At 35.3% G+C, this 20,489-nt stretch overlaps 1 protein-coding gene across 1 annotated transcript; it reads left to right on the top strand.

Annotated features, from left to right (window-relative positions):
- Positions 1 to 473: 473 nt before the first annotated feature.
- On the top strand, positions 474 to 20,105 carry LOC116133342 (5'-3' exoribonuclease 4). The gene is given in 24 exon segments (XM_031419059.1): positions 474 to 495; positions 498 to 530; positions 533 to 678; positions 1,986 to 2,088; positions 2,168 to 2,244; positions 2,336 to 2,527; positions 2,700 to 2,819; positions 2,966 to 3,028; positions 3,119 to 3,265; positions 3,375 to 3,539; positions 3,747 to 3,824; positions 4,042 to 4,128; positions 4,576 to 4,650; positions 5,246 to 5,341; positions 5,497 to 5,567; positions 6,013 to 6,141; positions 6,239 to 6,315; positions 6,402 to 6,442; positions 6,542 to 6,616; positions 17,939 to 18,090; positions 18,198 to 18,302; positions 18,379 to 18,454; positions 18,651 to 18,730; positions 18,961 to 20,105. Coding segments are annotated over 24 exon segments (2,832 nt in total). The 3' UTR covers positions 19,583 to 20,105.
- The last annotated feature ends 384 nt before the right edge of the window (positions 20,106 to 20,489 follow it).

A 20,489-nucleotide genomic window follows, 5' to 3' on the forward strand; every position in this document is an offset into this window, starting at 1 on the left:
CGTCTAAAAAAATTAAAGAAATAAGGGAGAAAAGAAGAGCGAAAAGAAAAAAAGTATAAATAAAGTTTTTTTTTAAATTATATATATAAATAAATTAAAAGATGTAACAAATTTAGATGAGTTTGACTATTTTAAATAAAAAAATAGAATTTTATTTATTTATTTCAATTAAGAAACTTTACCCATAATTCCTGTCAACCACTCCTAAACCGAGCCACTTTCGCTGTCTCGTATCCAAACACCCCCGTTTGACCAATTTCATTTGGACAATTCATCAATCAAGGCGCTTCAGTCCCATGAAATCAAGGGCATTTTCGTTATTCATCCCTACAATGGTACTTCATTCTCACAGTACCCCCCACACAGATCTCGAATCGTCTTTCATTTTCTTTTTAAATTGTAATTTTTTTTATTACTAAATTCGATTTTTGTTAACCCGAACCGTACGAAACCGGACAGAATTACTTGGCGGCATGGGGGTTCCGGCGTTTTACCGTGGTTGGCAGATCGGTACCCGCGGTCGATTGCTGACGGGTCGAGGAGGAGCCGATGGCGGACGGTAACGGAGTTGTTACCCCCGTCGACGTGTCGAAACCTAACCCTAACGGCATAGAATATGATAATATGTACTTGGACATGAACGGGATTATTCATCCTTGTTTTCACCCCGAAGGCAAGGTATAGCTTTGTTTTTTTTCTTTTCTCCTTTCTTTTTGGTTTATATTTGTGGATAATTTTTATTTTAAGTTGGCGAGAAGATAGAATTATGTTGAAGAATTAGTTATCATAATGTTCAGATATGTTATTAGCTTAAAAAAGAGGAACTGTTAAGGTTCTGTTTGGTAGGAACGAAATTTTGGGGAGACTGTTCTGTTAAATTTGTTGTTACCACTTTTTTTTTTCCTCAGTTGAATTGCTAAAGTCTTAAAAAGCTTTTGACCTGATGCTAGTTATCATGGGGCCGTGAACTGAGTGGGTGCCTTATCCCACCTTAAATGGCCTCTGTCGTGATTGGAGATGGTGCCTGCTTCTAATACCAAATGGTAAGTGCCTCAACCGTTTCATCTTGGGAGCTCTGGAGCTCAAGGGGATAAGGGCTGAGGAACTGGTCATGTGAAGCGGGGTGGAGGTGTTTTCTTTTGAATGGAAAAAAAAAAGAAAAAAAGAGAAAAAAAAAGGGAGAGAGGAAGGATGCGTTTTTTCTTGAAAGTTAGAACCGTCGAAGTATGAATTTTTAGTAATTGGGTGAGAGGGGACATTACAAATATAGCTAGTTAAGAAAAGAGGTCGATTTATTAGTATGTGTGACAATATTTAAGTTGTGAGGGAAGAGGGGAGTATGTGTAGCAGAGAAGTGAAATTCCAGGAAAATTATTACTTTACCTAAAGGTATCGGTACTGTGCTCTTAAGAACCCTCAGAGAAGGGTAAGCTAATCTTCATTAATGGTCCATAGCTTCTTTGTATCATCACTAGCTAGTATTGTTGAGTTAAAATTGGGCTTAGAGAGAAATTACTAGTTTCTCTTTTCTCCTTTTCATTCCACTCCTCTGATCAATTGGATTTAATCTATCATCAGTATACATCTCTTATCCAACAACTCCTCTGATCAATTGGATTTAATCTATCATCAGTTTACATCTCTTATCCAACAAAACTATGTCTTTTACTCTTATTTACTTGAAGAATTACACATGTAAGGTTTGGTGGTGAATGGTCAAATTATTATATGTATACCAAACAATGGAAAATAACAATTGTCTCCTTTCCCTCTCCTTTCCATCTTATTCAAACAAAGAAATGGAGGGTAGGTTCTCTCATCTTCTGCCTTTTTCTCTTCAATCCCTTTTCTTTGCTTCTACTGAATATAATTTTTAGGCCTCTCAAAGGAGGTGGCCAATGAGAGATATTTTGAAAAAAGTGTTTCTCATGGCAATGAAGTCCGTTGGGAAATTGTACCCTGATGAAAGTTGTTAACTCCTGCAGCCTGCACCTGCCTCCTACGACGATGTATTTAAATCTATATTTGATTACATTGACCATATATTCTCGTTGGTTCGTCCAAGAAAGCTTCTCTATATGGCAATTGGTAAGTTCTACTTCAGACTTAATAATTATTTAGTTCCTTTTTTGCTAGAATCAGATTTGCTCATTATAGGTTTCTGTAGATGGAGTGGCGCCGAGAGCTAAAATGAATCAGCAGCGTTCTCGGCGCTTCAGAGCTGCAAAGGATGCTGCTGAGGCTGTAAGATTTCACTCACATTATGTTAATGGGTATTAGTAAATAAAGGCAATATATTTTGTTGTTATTATATGTATTTCTAATGTCATCTTAGGAAGCTGAAGAAGAAAGGTTAAGGAAAGAATTTGAGGAAGCTGGGAAAATCTTGGCTCGTAAAGAAAAGCCTGAAACTTCTGATTCAAATGTCATCACTCCTGGCACACAATTTATGGCCATGCTATCAGTAGCACTTCAGTACTATATACAATCTAGGTTGAACCACAATCCAGGGTGGCGGTTTACAAAGGTGTGATAGACATTGTCCTAAAATAGTCACTGTCTCCCTTTGTACCTTAAGATCGGATGGTTCCTTACTTGTGGAGTAATCCATTCTGTATCTTTTCCCCATATACTTCTGGCTTTCAGGATTCTTTCTCTCTAAATTTATTTATGAGGCTGCATTGGGTGATTATTTGAAGGTTATACTTTCTGATGCGAATGTTCCTGGTGAAGGAGAGCACAAAATCATGTCTTACATTCGATTGCAGCGCAACCTTCCTGGTTTTGATCCAAACACTCGGCATTGTCTGTATGGCCTAGTGAGTTGTGCTTTAATTTTAGGCTTTTTTCATTGCTCATGTCTTGGATTGTCATGTTTATGCATGATTAGGTTTCTTACATTTGATTTTTTAACACACCCTCTCTTTTTACATGCCCTTTTTTCTTTTTGGTTTAATATAATCAGGATGCAGATTTGATTATGTTGTCTTTAGCCACACATGAGGTTCACTTTTCAATATTAAGAGAGGTTAGTTGAACATATTGTGAGTAGTGTTCATGGTTCCTGCTCTTTTTTTTTCTGGTTGGATCTCATGATTCCTTCACACTGATTGTGCAGGTGATCACTTTTCCTGGGCAACAGGAAAAATGTTTTCTTTGTGGTCAAGCTGGTCATTTAGCAGCTGAGTGTCGTGGTAAATCGGGCGATAATGCTGCAGATGGGAATGGGGTGGATGATGCTCCAATTCACAAGAAGAAGTATCAGGTTGGAGAACTAACAACCTGGTTCTGGTTCCTAAAATTCAAGTTGTTTCATTTTTTATTCCTATTTTTATTTTTCTGACTGCTTTTTAATCTGACTCATTCTTTAACAGTTCCTAAACATTTGGGTGTTGCGAGAATATTTGCAATATGATTTGGACATACCTAATCCACCATTTCCAATAAACTTTGAGCGAATAGTGGATGATTTTGTGTTTTTGTGTTTCTTTGTTGGCAATGACTTTCTCCCACATATGCCGACATTGGAAATTAGAGAGGTGTGTAAGTGGCAGGCATTTTGTTCCTGTAATTAAATAGTTGTTATTCTGAGCAACATGCTTAATTTTAATCATTTTTTTCTATGCTGTTTCTGCATTTGCTGGTTTACAGGTTGTCTTATTCTTCCCACTAGACATTTTCTGTTCTCTTTCCATTCTTATAAGTTATGCCATCATTCTTACCATAAAGATCTTTACTTCCTGCAGGGTGCTATAAATTTACTGATGCATGTTTATAGAAGGGAGTTCGCTGCCATGGGTGGTTATCTTACTGATGGTGGTGAGGTAATTTTTCTGTTTTAAGCAGTCCTTTAAAATGGGTAGCCACTCTATCTGCTTCATGTTTCTTGTAGGGGAAGAATGCCTTTTTTTTTTTTTTTTTTTTTACATGCTGTTCTATCAATAATTTTATATCTTGAATCCTCCGTTTTGTTATTTCTTTTCTGATAATAATGTTAGGCTATCTTAACAAATACTGAGAAAGTTCAAATTACATGTTCAGGTTTTGTTAGACAGAGTAGAGAAATTTATCCAGTCTGTTGCTGTATATGAAGATCAAATTTTTCAGAAGAGGACTCGTATACAACAGGTTCTTTAAGCCTTCTCCATTATTTCTTTTTATTTTATTACATTATGTTTGCTTCATTTGATTCCGAGAATGGCGTGGACTTTGTCTAAGTCATATATATATCCTACTTTTACTATTCTCTACAGTTTTTTTTAATAATTTGATGTGAAGATGCAATAATCATTTATTCCTTGTCTTGGAGGTTGTGTAATTAAGTTACTGTTGTCTTGAGGCTACATTTCTTGTATTCTTGAGCATGTGTCTGTAATAAGCTTAACTTTGATTTATGTACAATTGAGCAATCCTCATGTTTTGCTTCCTTCAATCCATTAAATATGCTTAGCCAAATGATAATTTATGGATGATACTTGCCTTGAAGAATGATCATATTCAGCTTTCTTTCTTTTTCAATTAATAATTTTTATTCTGTAGAAATTTTCTGATACTTATTCTGATGATCTTTTTCAGTCTATGGAGTATAATGAGAGTCTTAAAGCAAGAAGAGAGTCTACTGAAGAGCCACAGGCACCAGCTGAGGATAGGGTCTGTCTCTTTGTCCATTGTTTTGTGTAATAATTTTTTATACCAAAATTGTTTTTTTAACTACTATAAAATTTATCAAAATTTAAATTTAAATGCACCACAAAGTCAAAGACAAAAACAACGAAGTTTACCCCTTTATTGACTTCCTTTATACTTTATGCATTCCGAGACTGGGAATTCATCAGCAATTTATCCCGTCAAATGTCAGCTTCATTCATATGGGGAAAGTTTTTCTTGATTACTTCTCTCTAATTCTGAAAGTAGATGATGCTCATTACTGCGTGATACAATTTTAATTGAAAACTTGGAAGTTCTCTGGCCATTAGGAGGCTTTGGAAATAGACTTGGAAACCCGTTGGTTATCAAAAGTCTTTATCCTTTTGGCATTAAATGAGAATTTAATGTCTTTATTGATATTCCTGTTGTGAGATGGGTTAAGATTATTATTATTATTATTATTATTATTATTTTAAAAGTTGCAGTTTTTTAGGTGCACTGATCAAGGATAAGGTTGCTTCATCTGGACTAAATAAATATATTATGCTGAGGAAGTAATTATGTCAATTAGAATGATTTATGATATGCTTTTTCTTAGGTTAAATTGGGGGAGCCTGGGTATAAAGATAGGTATTATGCTGAGAAGTTTGACGTATCAAATCCACTGGAGATTGATCAAATTAAGAAAGACGTGGTACGTTCTTATCCCAGTACTTTTTCCTAGCAAGTGTTTGATTTAATATTTTCTAAAAAATGGTTCTGGATGATTAATATTTGATATATTCCCTGTTGCAATGTATTTTGAGGAATTAAGAATCTTTCAGAACAGTTGTAAGTTGTTTTTTGCAGGTTTGGAAGTATGTGGAAGGTTTATGTTGGGTTTGTCGCTATTACTACCAAGGTGTCACCTCTTGGCAATGGTCAGTTTGATTTTGACCAAATGTGAAAAGATTATGTTTTAACTTCTCTAATTTTTCCTTTCTAAAATAAATCTGGATAAATTTCTAGGTATAAGTACATGCTACGCGTATATGTTTATGAATGAGTTTCAACTAATGAATGTTTTCGTGTTAGATTTGTAATGATGGAAAGGGGACCTTACATTATGTGTCAATGTTATAGTCTAGTTTGTCTCTAGAACTTGGAAAGCTCTTGCGATAAAGTTGAAAATGTCCTGTTTTTAATATGGTTTTGGCCCTCACCCCTATATATGTGTATATATGACCTTCCGATGGTTAAACACCAAATGGCATATCACATGCGAGAAGGAATACAAATCATTTTTAGATGCTATTTGAGTTTGACTATATATGAGTTTATGACTATGGTTAATTTAAAGATGTATTTCTGTTTTAATTTGTTCAGGTTTTATCCATACCATTATGCTCCATTTGCTTCGGATCTCAAAGATCTGTCTGACTATGAAATAACACTTTTTCCGGGAGAACCGTTTAAGCCTTTTGATCAGCTCATGGGAACCCTGCCAGCTGCTAGGTGGCTTTTTTTTTTTTTTTAAAAAAAAAAAAAAAATTAGTGTGGCTATTTAAACTTCAGCTCAATTGATGGGGAAAGTATCTGTTTCTTGTTACAGTTCCAGTGCTTTGCCAGAAAAATACAGAAATTTGATGATTGATTCGTCATCACCTATCTATAAATTCTATCCTTCTGGTATGTTACTGTTACTGCCAGTGATCACTTATTCCCAACATAATCCTTTTCCTTTGCAAGTTTACTTGGTTTTTTCTTGTGAACAGATTTTGAGGTTGACATGAATGGTAAACGCTTTGCATGGCAGGTGCAGTGATGTCAACTACTAAGTGTCGATGCAATTTTATTATTGGATACCATTAAGAAACTAACTGAATTTATCTTTTATTCCTTCTTTGGAAGTCAGGGTGTTGTGAAATTGCCATTTATTGATGAGAAGAAGTTGCTTACTCAAACAAAGAAGCTTGAAGCCGCTTTAACGGTCTGGTCTCTTTTATGTTATACGAGTATGCATAATAACTTATTAACTTTCTTGACCTTACCTATACACATTTGTTATCATTTTCGTATTATAAAAATGAAATAATGTAATAAAGTAGAGAATAGGTACATAGCAAAAATTCTTTTCACTTTGTGTATTTTAAATTTATACTTGTACATGTGGTTCTTTGTGTTTTTTTCTGTTTAAAATATTATTGCACATTTTCCAAGATAAAGTAGAGAATGAAAAAAAATAAACAAAATCAATAATAAACATACCCTTACATTTTGTGTGTTTCTTTCATTTTACTTTACCTAAAGGTATCGTACTGTGCTCTTAAGAACCCTCAGAGAAGGGTAGCTAATCTTCATAATGTCCATAGCTTCTGTGTATCATCACTAGCTAGTATTGTAGAGTTAAAATTGGGCTTAGAGAGAAATACTAGTTTATCTTTTCTCCTTTTCATTCCTCCCCTCTGATCAATTGGATTTAATCTATCATCAGTATACATCTCTTATCCAACAACTCCTCTGATCATTGGATTTATCTATCATCAGTTACATCTCTTATCCACAAACTATGTCTTTTCCTCTTATTTACGTGAAGAATTACACATGTAAGGTTTGGTGGTGAATGGTCAAATTATTATATGTATACCAAACAATGGAAAATAACAATTGTCTCCTTTCCCTCTCCTTTCCATCTTATTCAAACAAAGAAATGGAGGGTAGGTTCTCTCATCTTCTGTCGTTTTCTCTTCAATCCCTTCTTTGCTTCTACTGAATATAATTTTTAGGCCTCTCAAAGGAGGTGGCCAATGGGATATTTTGAAAAAAGTGTTTCCATGCAATGAAGTCCGTTGGAAATTGTACCCTGATGAAAGTTGTTAACTCCTGCAGCCTGCACCTGCCTCCTACGACGATGTATTTAAATCTATATTTGACTACATTGACATATATTCTCGTTGGTTCGTCCAAGAAAGCTTCTCTATATGGCAATTGGTAATTTCTACTTCAGACTTAATAATTATTCAGTTCCTTTTTGCTAGAATCATTTGTCATTATAGGTTTCTGTAGATGGTGGCGCCGAGAGCTAAAATGAATCAGCAGCGTTCTCGGCGCTTCAGAGTGCAAAGATGCTGCTGAGGCTGTAAATTTCACTCACATTATGTTAATTTATTAGTAAATAAAGGCAATATATTTTGTTGTTATTATATGTATTTCTAATGTCATCTTAGGAAGCTGAAGAAGAAAGGTTAAGGAAAGAATTTGAGGAAGCTGGGAAAATCTTGGCTCGTAAAGAAAAGCCTGAAACTTCTGATTCAAATGTCATCACTCCTGGCACACAATTTATGGCCATGCTATCAGTACACTTCAGTACTATATACAATCTAGGTGAACCACCCAGTGGCGGTTTACAAAGGTGTGATAGACATTGTCCTAAAATGTCCCTGTCTCCCTTTGTACCTTAAGATCGGATGGTTCCTTACTTGTGGAGTATCCATTCTGTATCTTTTCCCCATACTTCTGGCTTTCAGGATTCTTTCTCTCTAAATTTATTTATGAGGCTGCATTGGGTGATTATTTGAGGTTATACTTCTGATGCGAATGTTCCTGGTGAAAGAGCACAAAATCATGTCTTACATTCGATTGCAGCGCAACCTTCCTGTTTTTGATCCAAACACTCGGCATTGTCTGTATGGCCTAGTGAGTTTGTGCTTTAATTTTAGGCTTTTTTCATTGCTCATGTCTTGGATTGTCATGTTTATGCATGATTAGGTTTCTTACATTTGATTTTTAACAACACCCTCTCTTTTTACATGCCTTTTTTTCTTTTGGGTTTAATATAATCAGGATGCAGATTTGATTAGTTGTCTTTAGCCACACATGTTCACTTTTCAATATTAAGAGAGGTTAGTTAACATATTGTGAGTAGTTTTCATGGTTCCTGCTCTTTTTTTCTGGTTGGATCTCATGATCCTTCACACTGATTGTGCAGGTGATCACTTTCCTGGGCACCAGGAAAAATGTTTCTCTGTGGTCAAGCGTGTCATTTGGCAGCTGAGTGTCGTGGTAACTCGGGCGATAATGCTGCAGATGGGAATGGGGTGGATGATGCTCCAATTCACAAGAGAAGTATCAGGTTGGAGAACTAACACCTGTTCTGGTTCCTAAAATTCAAGTTGTTTCATTTTTTATTCCTATTTTTATTTTTCTGACTGCTTTTTAATCTGACTCTTCTTTAACAGTTCCTAAACATTTGGTGTTGCGAGAATATTTGCAATATGATTTGGACATACCTAATCCACCATTTCCAATAAACTTTGAGCGAATAGTGGATGATTTGTGTTTTGTGTTTCTTTGTTGGCAATGACTTTCTCCCACATATGCCGACATTGGAAATTAAGAGTTGCGTAAGTGGCAGGCATTTGTTTCCTGTAATAAATAGTTGTTATTCTGAGCAACATGCTTAATTTTAATCATTTTTTTCTATCTGTTTCTGCATTTGCGGGTTTACAGGTTGTCTTATTCTTCCCACTAGACATTTTCTGCTCTTTCCATTCTGTAAGTTATGCCATCATTCTTACCATAAAGACTTTACTTCCTGCAGGTGCTATAAATTTACTGATGCATGTTTATAGAAGGGAGTTCGCTGCCATGGTGGTTATCTTACAGATGGTGGTGAGGTAATTTTTCTGTTTTAGCAGTCCTTTAAATGGGTAGCCACTCTATCTGCTTCATGTTTCTGTAGGGGAAGAATGCCTTTTTTTTTTTTTTTTTTTTTTACTGCTGTTCTATCAATAATTTTATATCTTGAATCCTCCGTTTTGTTATTTCTTTCTGATAATATGTAGGCTATCTTAACAAATACTGAGAAAGTTCAAATTACATGTTCAGTTTTTGTTAGACAGAGTAGAGAAATTTATCCGTCTGTTGCTGTATATGAAGATCAAATTTTTCAGAAGAGGACTCGTATACAACAGGTTCTTTAAGCCTTCTCCATTATTCTTTTTATTTTATTACATTATGTTTGCTTCATTTGATTCGGAAGGGCGTGGACTTTGTCTAAGTCATATAAATTCCTACTTTTACTATTCTCTACAGTATTTTTTCAATATTTTGATGTGAAGATACAAAATCATTTATTCCTTGTCTTGGAGGTTGTGTAATTAAGTTACTGTTGTCTTGAGGCTACATTTCTTGTATTCTTGAGCATGTGTCTGTAATAAGCTAACTTTGATTTATGTACAATTGAGCAATCCTCATGTTTTGCTTCCCATAAAAAGAAAGAGAAAATTTAAATTAATAACAAAATATTTATTCTAGATGGATTATTTAATAATTTTCTACTAATGTAAAAAGTGGGGGCAATACCATCAGTCTAAAAGAAATTAAAGAAATACAAGGGAGAAAAGAAGAGCGAAAAGAAAAAAGTATAAATAAAGTTTTTTTTTAAAAAAAATTATACATATATAAATAAATTAAAAGATGTTTAACAAATTTTAGATGAGTTTGACTATTTTTAAATAAAAAAATAGAATTTTATTTATTTATTTCAAATTAAGAAACTTTACCCATAATTCCTGTCAACCACTCCTCAACCGATTGCCACTTCTCGCTGTCATCGTATCCAAACACCCCACGTTTGACTCAATTTCATTTGGACAATTCAGTCAATCAAGGCTGCTTCAGTCTCCATGAAATCCAAGGGCATTTTCGATTATTCATCCCCTACAATGGTACTTCATGTCTACACAGTACCCCCCCACACAGATCTCGAATCCTGTCTTTCATTTTCTTTTTAAATTGTAATTTTTTTTTATTACTAAATTCGATTTTTTGTTAACCCGAACCGTACGAAACCGGACAGAATTACTTGGCGGCATGGGGGTTCCGGCGTTTTACCGTTGGTTGGCAGATCGGTACCCGCGGTCGATTGCTGACGTGGTCGAGGAGGAGCCGATGGCGAACGGTAACGGAGTTGTTACCCCCGTCGACGTGTCGAAACCTAACCCTAACGGCATAGAATATGATAATATGTACTTGGACATGAACGGGATTATTCATCCTTGTTTTCATCCCGAAGGCAAGGTATAGCTTTGTTTTTTTTCTTTTCTCCTTTCTTTTTGGTTTATATTTGTGATTTTTGTGGATAATTTTTATTTTAAGCTGGCGAGAAGATAGAATTATGTTGAAGAATTAGTCATCATAATGTTCAGATATGTTATTAGCTTAAAAAAGAGGAACTGTTAAGGTTCTGTTTGGTAGGAACGAAATTTTGGGGAGACTGTTCTGTTAAATTTGTTGTTACCTCTTTTTTTTTCCTCAGTTGAATTGCTAAAGTCTTAAAAAGCTTTTGACCTGATGCTAGTTATCATGGGGCCGTGAACCGAGTGGGTGCCTTATCCCACCTTAAATGGCCTCTGTCGTGATGGGAGATGGTGCCTACTTCTAATACCAAATGGTAAGTGCCTCAACCGTTTCATCTTGGGAGCTCTGGAGCTCAAGGGGATAAGGGCTGAGGAATTGGTCATGTGAACCGGGGTGGAGGTGTTTTCTTTTGAATGGAAAAAAAAAAGAAAAAAAGAGAAAAAAAAAGGGAGAGAGGAAGGATGCGTTTTTTCTTGAAAGTTAGAACTGTTGAAGTATGAATTTTTAGTAATTGGGTGAGAGGGGACATTACAAATATAGCTAGTTAAGAAAATAGATCGATTTATTAGTATGTGGGACCATATTTAAGTTGTGAGGTATGTGTAGCAGAGAAGTGAAATTCCAGGAAAATTATTACTTTACCTAAAGGTATCGGTACTGTGCTTTAAGAACCCTCAGAGAAGGGTAAGCTAATCTTCATTAATGGTCCATAGCTTCTCGTATCATCACTAGCTAGTATTGTGAGTAAAATCGGGCTTAGAGAGAAATTACTAGTTTCTTTTCTCCTTTTCATTCCACTCCTCTGATCAATTGGATTTAATCTATCATCAGTATCATCTCTTATCCAAACAAAACTATGTCTTTACTCTTATTTACTTGAAGAATTACACATGTAAGGTTTGTGGTGAATGGTCAAATTATTATATGTATACCAAACAATGGAAAATAACAATTGTCTCCTTTCCCTCTCCTTTCCATTTATTCAAACAAAGAAATGGGGGTAGGTTCTCTCATCTTCTGCCTTTTTCTCTTCAATCCCTTTTCTTTGCTTCTACTGAACATAATTTTAGGCCTCTCAAAGGAGGTGGCCATGAGAGATATTTGATATTTGAAAAAAGTGTTCTCATGACAATGAAGTCTGTTGGGAAATTGTACCCTGATGAAAGTTGTTAACTCCTGCAGCCTGCACCTGCCTCCTACGACGATGTATTTAAATCTATATTTGATACATTGACCATATATTCTCGTGGTTCGTCCAAGAAAGCTTCTCTATATGGCATTGGTAAGTTCTACTTCAGACTTATAATATTTAGTTCCTTTTTTGCTAGAATCAGATTTGCTCATTATAGGTTTCTGTAGATGGAGTGGGCCGAGAGCTAAAATGAATCAGCAGCGTTCTCGGCGCTTCAGAGCTGCAAAGGATGCTGCTGAGGCTGTAAGATTTCACTCACATTATGTTAATGGGTATTAGTAAATAAAGGCAATATATTTGTGTTGTTATTATATGTATTTCTAATGTCATCTTAGGAAGCTGAAGAAGAAAGGTTAAGGAAAGAATTTGAGGAAGCTGGGAAAATCTTGGCTCGTAAAGAAAAGCCTGAAACTTCTGATTCAAATGTATCCACTCCTGGCACACAATTTATGGCCATGCTATCAGTAGCACTTCAGTACTAATACAATCTAGGTTGAACCACAATCAGGTGGCGGTTCAAAGGTGTGATAGACATTGTCCTAAAATAGTCACTGTCTCCCCTTTGTACCTAAGATCGGATGGTTCCTTACTTGTGGAGTAATCCTTCTGTATCTTTTCCCCATATATTCTGGCTTTCAGGATTCTTTCTCTCTAAATTTATTTATGAGGCTGCATTGGGTGATTATTTGAAGGTTATACTTTCTGATGCGAATGTTCCTGGTGAAGGAGAGCACAAAATCATGTCTTACATTCGATTGCAGCGCAACCTTCCTGGTTTTGATCCAAACACTCGGCATTGTGTATGGCCTAGTGAGTTGTGCTTTATTTTTGACTTTTTTCATTGCTCATGTCTTGGATTGTCATGTTTATGCATGATAGGTTTCTTACGTTTGATTTTTTAACATACTCTCTTTTTACATGCCCTTTTTTCTTTTTGGTTTAATATAATCAGGATGCAGATTTGATTATGTTGTCTTAGCCACACATGAGGTTCACTTTTCAATATTAAGAGAGGTTAGTTGAACATATTGTGAGTAGTGTTCATGGTTCCTGCTCTTTTTTTTTCTGGTTGGATCTCAGATTCCTTCACACTGATTGTGCAGGTGATCACTTTTCCTGGGCACAGGAAAAATGTTTTCTTTGTGGTCAAGCTGGTCATTTAGCAGCTGAGTGTCGTGGTAAACCGGGTGATAATGCTGCAGATGGGAATGGGGTGGATGATGCTCCAATTCACAAGAAGAAGTATCAGGTTGGAGAACTAACAACCTGTTCTGGTTCCTAAAATTCAAGTTGTTTCATTTTTTATTCCTATTTTTATTTTTCTGACTGCTTTTAATCTGACTCATTCTTTACAGTTCCTAACATTTGGGTGTTGCGAGAATATTTGCAATATGATTTGGACATACCTAATCCACCATTTCCAATAAACTTTGAGCGAATAGTGGATGATTTTGTGTTTTTGTGTTTCTTTGTTGGCAATGACTTTCTCCCACATATGCCGACATTGGAAATTAGAGAGGTGTGTAAGTGGCAGGCATTTTGTTCCTGTAATTAAATAGTTGTTATTCTGAGCAACATGCTTAATTTTAATCATTTTTTTCTATGCTGTTTCTGCATTTGCTGGTTTACATGTTGTCTTATTCTTCCCACTAGCATTTTCTGTTCTCTTTCCATTCTTATAAGTTATGCCATCATTCTATCATAAAGATCTTTACTCTTGCAGGGTGCTATAAATTTACTGATGCATGTTTATAGAAGGGAGTTCGCTGCCTGGGTGGTTATCTTACTGATGGTGGTGAGGTAATTTTTCTGTTTAAGCAGTCCTTTAAAATGGGTAGCCACTCTATCTGCTTCATGTTTCTTGTAGGGGAAAGCGTGTTGTTTCTTTTTTTTTTTACATGCTGTTCTATCATAATTTTATATTGAATCCTCCGTTTTGTTATTTCTTTTCTGATAATAATGTAGGCTATCTTAACAAATACTGAGAAAGTTCAAATTACATGTTCAGGTTTTGTTAGACAGAGTAGAGAATTTATCCAGTCTGTTGCTGTATATGAAGATCAAATTTTTCAGAAGAGGACTCGTATACAACAGGTTCTTTAAGCCTTCTCCATTATTTCTTTTTATTTTATTACGTTATGTTTGCTTCATTTGATTCGAGAATGGCGTGGACTTTGTCTAAGTCATAATATATCCTACTTTTACTATCTCTACAGTTTTTTTTAATATTTGATGTGAAAAGCAATAATCATTTATTCCTTGTCTTGGAGGTTGTGTAATTAAGTTACTGTTGTCTTGAGGCTACATTTCTTGTATTCTTGAGCATGTGTCTGTAATAAGCTAACTTTGATTTATGTACAATTGAGCAATCCTCATGTTTTGCTTCCTTCAATCCATTAAATATGCTTAGCCAAATGATAATTTATGGATGATACTTGCCTTGAAGAATGATCATATTCAGCTTTCTTTCTTTTTCAATTAATATTTTTATTCTGTAGAAATTTTCTGATACTTTTCTGATGATCTTTTTCAGTCTATGGAGTATAATGAGAGTCTTAAAGCAAGAAGAGAGTCTACTGAAGACCACAGGCACCAGCTGAGGAGAGGTCTGTCTCTTTGTCCATTGTTTTGTGTATAAAATTTTTTTATACCAAAATTGTACCCTTTATTGACTTCCTTTATACTTTATGCATTCCGAGACTGGGAATTCATCAGCAATTTATCCCGTCAAATGTCAGCTTCATTCATATGGGGAAAGTTTTTCTTGATTACTTCTCTCTAATTCTGAAAGTAATGAGCTTACTGCGTGATACAATTTTAATTGAAAACTTGGAAGTTCTCTGGCCATTAGGAGCTTTGAAATAGACTTGGAAACCCGTTGGTTATCAAAAGTCTTTATCCTTTTGGAATTAAATGAAAATTAATGTCTTTATTTATATTCCTGTTGTGAGATAGTGTTAGGATCCACATTGAAAGGGAAAAGGGTGGAATGTGGGTTGTAAAGGCTTGGTCACCTCCCTTGGCAAGCCGGTTTTTCCAAGGAGAGTTCTACCCAAGCCCATGAAAGACCCATGGCCTAGCCCAATTGTTGAGTTATTGGAGTGGGTTCCTATCAATTGGTATCAGAGCATGATCCTGGTCTATGTGGCAGCGCACACGTGGCAGGCTGACCTTGGGCCGGGCTGCTACCCCAAGAAAGGGCATGGAGGCGGGGGAAAGGGGATCTGCGTAGTCACCCAAGGGGTAAAGGCCGACGGGGGTAAAGAGGCCGACGTGGACGTCGGTTGCAGAAGCGCGGTGGAATGTTAGGATCCCACTTGAAAGGGAAAGGTGGGAAGTGGGTTATAAAGGCTTGGGCACCCTCTCTTGGCAAGCCGGTTTTCCAAGGAGAGTTCTACCCAAGCCCATGAAGATCCATGGCCTAGCCCAAATTGTTGAGTTATGGAGTGGGTTCCTACAGATAGGTTAAGATTATTATTATTATTAATATTTTTTAAAAGTTGCAGTTTTTTAGGTGCACTGATCAGGATAAGGTTGCTTCATCTGGACTAAATAAATATATTATGCTGAGGAAGTAATTATGTCAATTAGAATGTTATGATATGCTTTTTCTTAGGTTAAATTGGGGAGCCTGGGTATAAAGATAGGTATTATGTGAGAAGTTTGACGTATCAAATCCACTGGAGATTGATCAAATTAAGAAAGACGTGGTACGTTCTTATCCCAGTATTTTTCCTAGCAAGTGTTTGATTTAATATTTTCTAAAAATGGTTCTGGATGATTAAGTTTGAATATTCCCTGTTGCAATTTTTTGAGGAATTAAGAATCTTTCAGAACAGTTGTAAGTTGTTTTTGCAGGTTTGGAAGTATGTGGAAGGTTATGTTGGGTTTGTCGCTATTACTACCAAGGTGTCACTCTTGGCAATGGTCAGTTTGATTTTGACCAAATGTGAAAAGATTATGTTTACTTCTGTATTTTTCCTTTTAAATAAATCGGATAAATTTCTAGGTATAAGTACATGCTACGCGTATATGTTTATGAATGAGTTTCAACTAATGAATGTTTTCGTGTTAGATTTGTAATGATGGAAAGGGGACCTACATTATGTGTCAATGTTATAGTCAGTTTGTCTCTAGAACTTGGAAAGCTCTTGCGATAAAGTTGAAAATGTCCTGTTTTTAATATGGTTTTGGCCCTCACCCCTATATATGCGTATATATGACCTTTGATGGTTAAACACCAAATGGCATATCACATGCGAGAAGGAATACAAACATTTTTAGATGCTATATGAGTTGAATTATATGAGTTTATGACTATCATGACTATGGTTAATTTAAAGATGTATTTCTGTTTAATTTGTTCAGGGTTATCCATACCATTATGCTCCATTTGCTTCGGATCTCAAAGATCTGTCTGACTATGAAATAACACTTTTTCCGGGAGAAACGTTTAAGCCTTTTGATCAGCTCATGGGAACCCTGCCAGCTGCTAGGTGGCTTTTTTTTTTTTTAAAAAAAAAAAAATTAGTGTGGCTTTAAACTTCAGCTCAATGATGGGGAAAGTATCTGTTTCTTGTTACAGTTCCAGTGCTTGCCAGAAAAATACAGAAATTTGATGATGATTCGTCATCACCTATCTATAAATTCTATCCTTCTGGTATGTTACTGTTACTGCCAGTGATCACTTATTCCCAACATAATCCTTTTCCTTTGCAAGTTTACTTGGTTTTTTTTTGTGAACAGATTTGAGGTTGACATGAATGGTAAACGCTTTGCAGGGAGGTGCAGTGATGTCAACTACTAAGTGTCGATGCAATTTTATTATTGGATACATTAAGAAACTAACTGAATTTATCTTTTATTCCTTCTTTGGAAGTCAGGGTGTTGTGAAATTGCCATTTATTGATGAGAAGAAGTTGCTTACTCAAACAAAGAAGCTGAACGTCTTTAACGGTCTGGTTTTTTTATGTTATACGAGTATGCATAATAACTTATTAACTTTCGACCTTACCTATACACATTTGTTATCATTTTCGTATATAAAAATGAAATAATGTAATAAGTAGAGAATAGGTACATAGCAAAAATTCTTTTCACGTTGTGTATTTTAAATTATACTTGTACATGTGGTTCTTTGTGTTTTTTTCTGTTTAAAATATTATTACACATTTTCCAAATAAAGTAGAGAATAAAAAAGTAAACAAAATCGATAAACATACCCTTACATATTGTGTGTTTTCATTTATTATTTTGTTCTAATAGGTTTCAATTTTGTATTTTTTTATATTATCTGATAGAGCATTTATTTTTTATTTTTTTTATTTTTTGGTTTGGAGCAGGAACCATTTGACTCAAATCTTTAAGGAAACTTTTTTTTTTTTTTAATTTTAAGATGGAGTTTTTTTAATAACTTTTTATTATTCGAAATTTTCAGTTAAGAAGGAAAGGTTTTAGTTGATCAGTTTAACCTTTTTTTTTTTTTTTTTTTTTTTTAACAAATAAGAATATTCCATTAACCATTCCATGAAAATAGAACATTTTTCTTCCTATTGTATAATCAATATGTTTCCTGATATTTGTCAATAGCAGTTTAAGGTGCTAGTTCTTTTCAGCTAGTTGCTTACTGAACAATAAGAATCTTATTGAGCTTAGTTTTTCATAATTTTTCCTGGCCTTGGAATTATAATGGGAATTTGGTTCTTCAATCATCTTTGGGGAAAAAAGAAAGAAAGAAAATGAAAATGAAAATGAAACCATCATATATTGTTCACTTAATGTATTAACTGATTCTGAATTTTTTTTTTAAATGCACCGGTAGTTGTAGGTTGATCAATTGTGACCTTGTGGTTGTTTTCTGAAATGCCTCTTAAACTATGAGAGTTTTGGGATCATGGTGTAATTAGCAAGGCAAATCAATTCTTGTTCTTCTTTTTTCTTGAATGCTTGCGTATGCTAACCCACAATTGGTGTCTGCAGGAAGAAGAACAGTTACGAAATAGTGTGATGCATGATTTATTGTATGTTAGTTCTGGTCATCCTCTGTCTCGACAAATTTCTTTATACTATCAGCAAAACTATTGGTTACCTAAACATGAAAGATTTTTTTGGAGGATTGATACAAATGCCAGGTTGGTTATTTTCTTTATTTGATGGTCAAGTCCAGAGTCTTCTGATAACTTAATCATCTTGAATTTATGATGGTTTTACTCTCTTCACCTGTTGCTGACCTTTGCAGTGGTGGAATGAATGGATACATTTGGTTGTATGAGAGGAATGTGTTATGTTGTTTCGTCTCTTCACCTGTCAGGGGATTGCCACACATAGAGTGTAACCAAGTTTTGTAAGTTTCCTTTCACCACTATTGCTTCAAGGTGCTAAATAATTACATATCTTATTTTGCCCTTTTTTTCTTGCAGAAACATTACTTATTTTAATCCTGAAAAGCATAAACACATCCCAGAACCTCCCAAGGGTGTAATCATGCCTGATAAGGTATGTGACTTCGCAATGCTTGTAGAATTGATGTTATTTACTATCAATGTGTGTAAGAGTCAACAAATTATGAAACTGATATTCATTCTTCATGTTGATAGTTCTTCATGTTGAGCTTCTTTTTGGTCAATTAATTGTCTTATTCCTGTTGATATGGGATTTTCAATTAGTGCCTTACTGTTTGTTACTACTGCAGATCTTAACTGATATAGACATTAAACCATTTCCTACTCTATGGCATGAAGATAATAGCCGGCGTCAACAAGGCAGAGACAGGTAAGCATAATGCATTTCATTACTAGTTCGATTGATGGTAAAAGAATTTATGGTTACAGTCTGGGTTATTGTTAGCAGTGTGTGAAATAGAAAACTTGTGATGTCAGTTGTTTGAATCTGTATTGAAATCTAATATTCATAGACCAATGGACCTGAATTTTACTGGCAATCTTAGTGTTGCCTCTTACATTAAACAAGTGCTGATATCTTATTTGGTGCATCTATTTCAGGCCACATTTACCTGGAGCGATGGCTGGCCCTGTGTTGGGAGAAGCAGCTCATCGTCTTGTTAAGAATACACTTAACTACAAACCTAATGGTTCTTCTGGGTTAGTTGAGCAACTGATGTACCGTAATATCCCATATCCAGTTACTAGACCTAGACCAGCTGGACCCTCTGGAAATGAAAGGGGATTTGGCGATGACCCAAATTCTAATAATGGATATTACTATAATATGCAAGGCATAGTGAGTAACTCTAGATCTCCCAATCCATCAAATGGTGTGCAAGGCAACAGACACAACTCTAGGATGCAGGACAGGTATCAATACCAAGAACAGTATGGTGATATGAGGACTGGTATGTCCCATATGAGAATAGAAGAAAGTATAAGAAGTAGGCCTCCCGCAGGGACGCATTACAGAATGCCTAATTCAGGATACTCGGGGAATTCAAACCAGCAGTTTGCGCAGAACATGAATCCACTTCCATCTCCACCCACCAATTGGATTAATAAACAAGTACCCGGAGATAATAGAATGTATACTAATGGAGTATATGAGAAGCAGCAAGTGAAGACGGTTTATCAGGCCAAGACGACACAACTGTCCCCAGAAGATATCTTGAAGTAACAGTGACTTTTGTGGATTTGGTCGAACTTAACTGTTCTTTTGCATTGGGTACCCCTTCTGTAGCAGTAGTTATGTGGCCATTTTAATCTGTATTGTTAGGACAATGTTTCGGGAAACATACCAGATCTGTCTGTTGGGGTGCCGCAAATAGACAGCAGGAGGTGCAAGTTATTGCTGTAACTTTTCCTTCCCTCGCTTAACAAATTTGCTTTCAATACTGGGACAAGATTTGAAAATCAGTCGAATTTGGAAGGTGAGGTTCTGTATTACACAATGTAATTGTAGTTGCAGGTTTTCAGCTGTAGATTTTCTAATACTTTCATGTTTGGGATGATTTGTATAAAGGAAACTGGAGCTACAGTTAGTTTTAGGGTAGTAAGATGAACTTTACTGCCTCGTGTACTGGTTTTATTATTGAAGATGTAGCAAAATCAGCTAAAACAGCTGATTTATGTTTCAAGCGAGAAGATGTAAACCACTGTGTGTGTGTACTTAAATCTCAAAGTACTTTCTAGTATCCAGATGTTTAAAGAAGAGATTATATATATATATATTTGCTGGAGATGAGATCATTAGAATGGAGTGATGTAGATGCCTAATATGTTTTCTTCTATGAATTTACATGATTAGTTGGATTTACCTAGTATATGGTAACGATAGTAGCCAAATACTAATAAAAATAAGAGTAAATATTTGTCTATTTCAACTTGCTTAATGTAATGTTTTATATATTGAAATGATAAATATTTTATTTTCAGCGTTTTGAAGGATGGATATTAAGACTTCAATATTGTTATATCTTGTCTTAAGTTTTAAAAGCTGTCCTAGCTTGGCCGGTTCAATTGGGACTCGGTGCCTTCACCCGGTTGGTTACCAAATTTGATTGTTCATGGCAAACTTTAAAGAT

The sequence above is a fragment of the Pistacia vera genome, unplaced genomic scaffold (assembly GCF_008641045.1).
Source record: "Pistacia vera cultivar Batoury unplaced genomic scaffold, PisVer_v2 Contig108, whole genome shotgun sequence".
Taxonomy (NCBI): domain Eukaryota; kingdom Viridiplantae; phylum Streptophyta; class Magnoliopsida; order Sapindales; family Anacardiaceae; genus Pistacia; species Pistacia vera.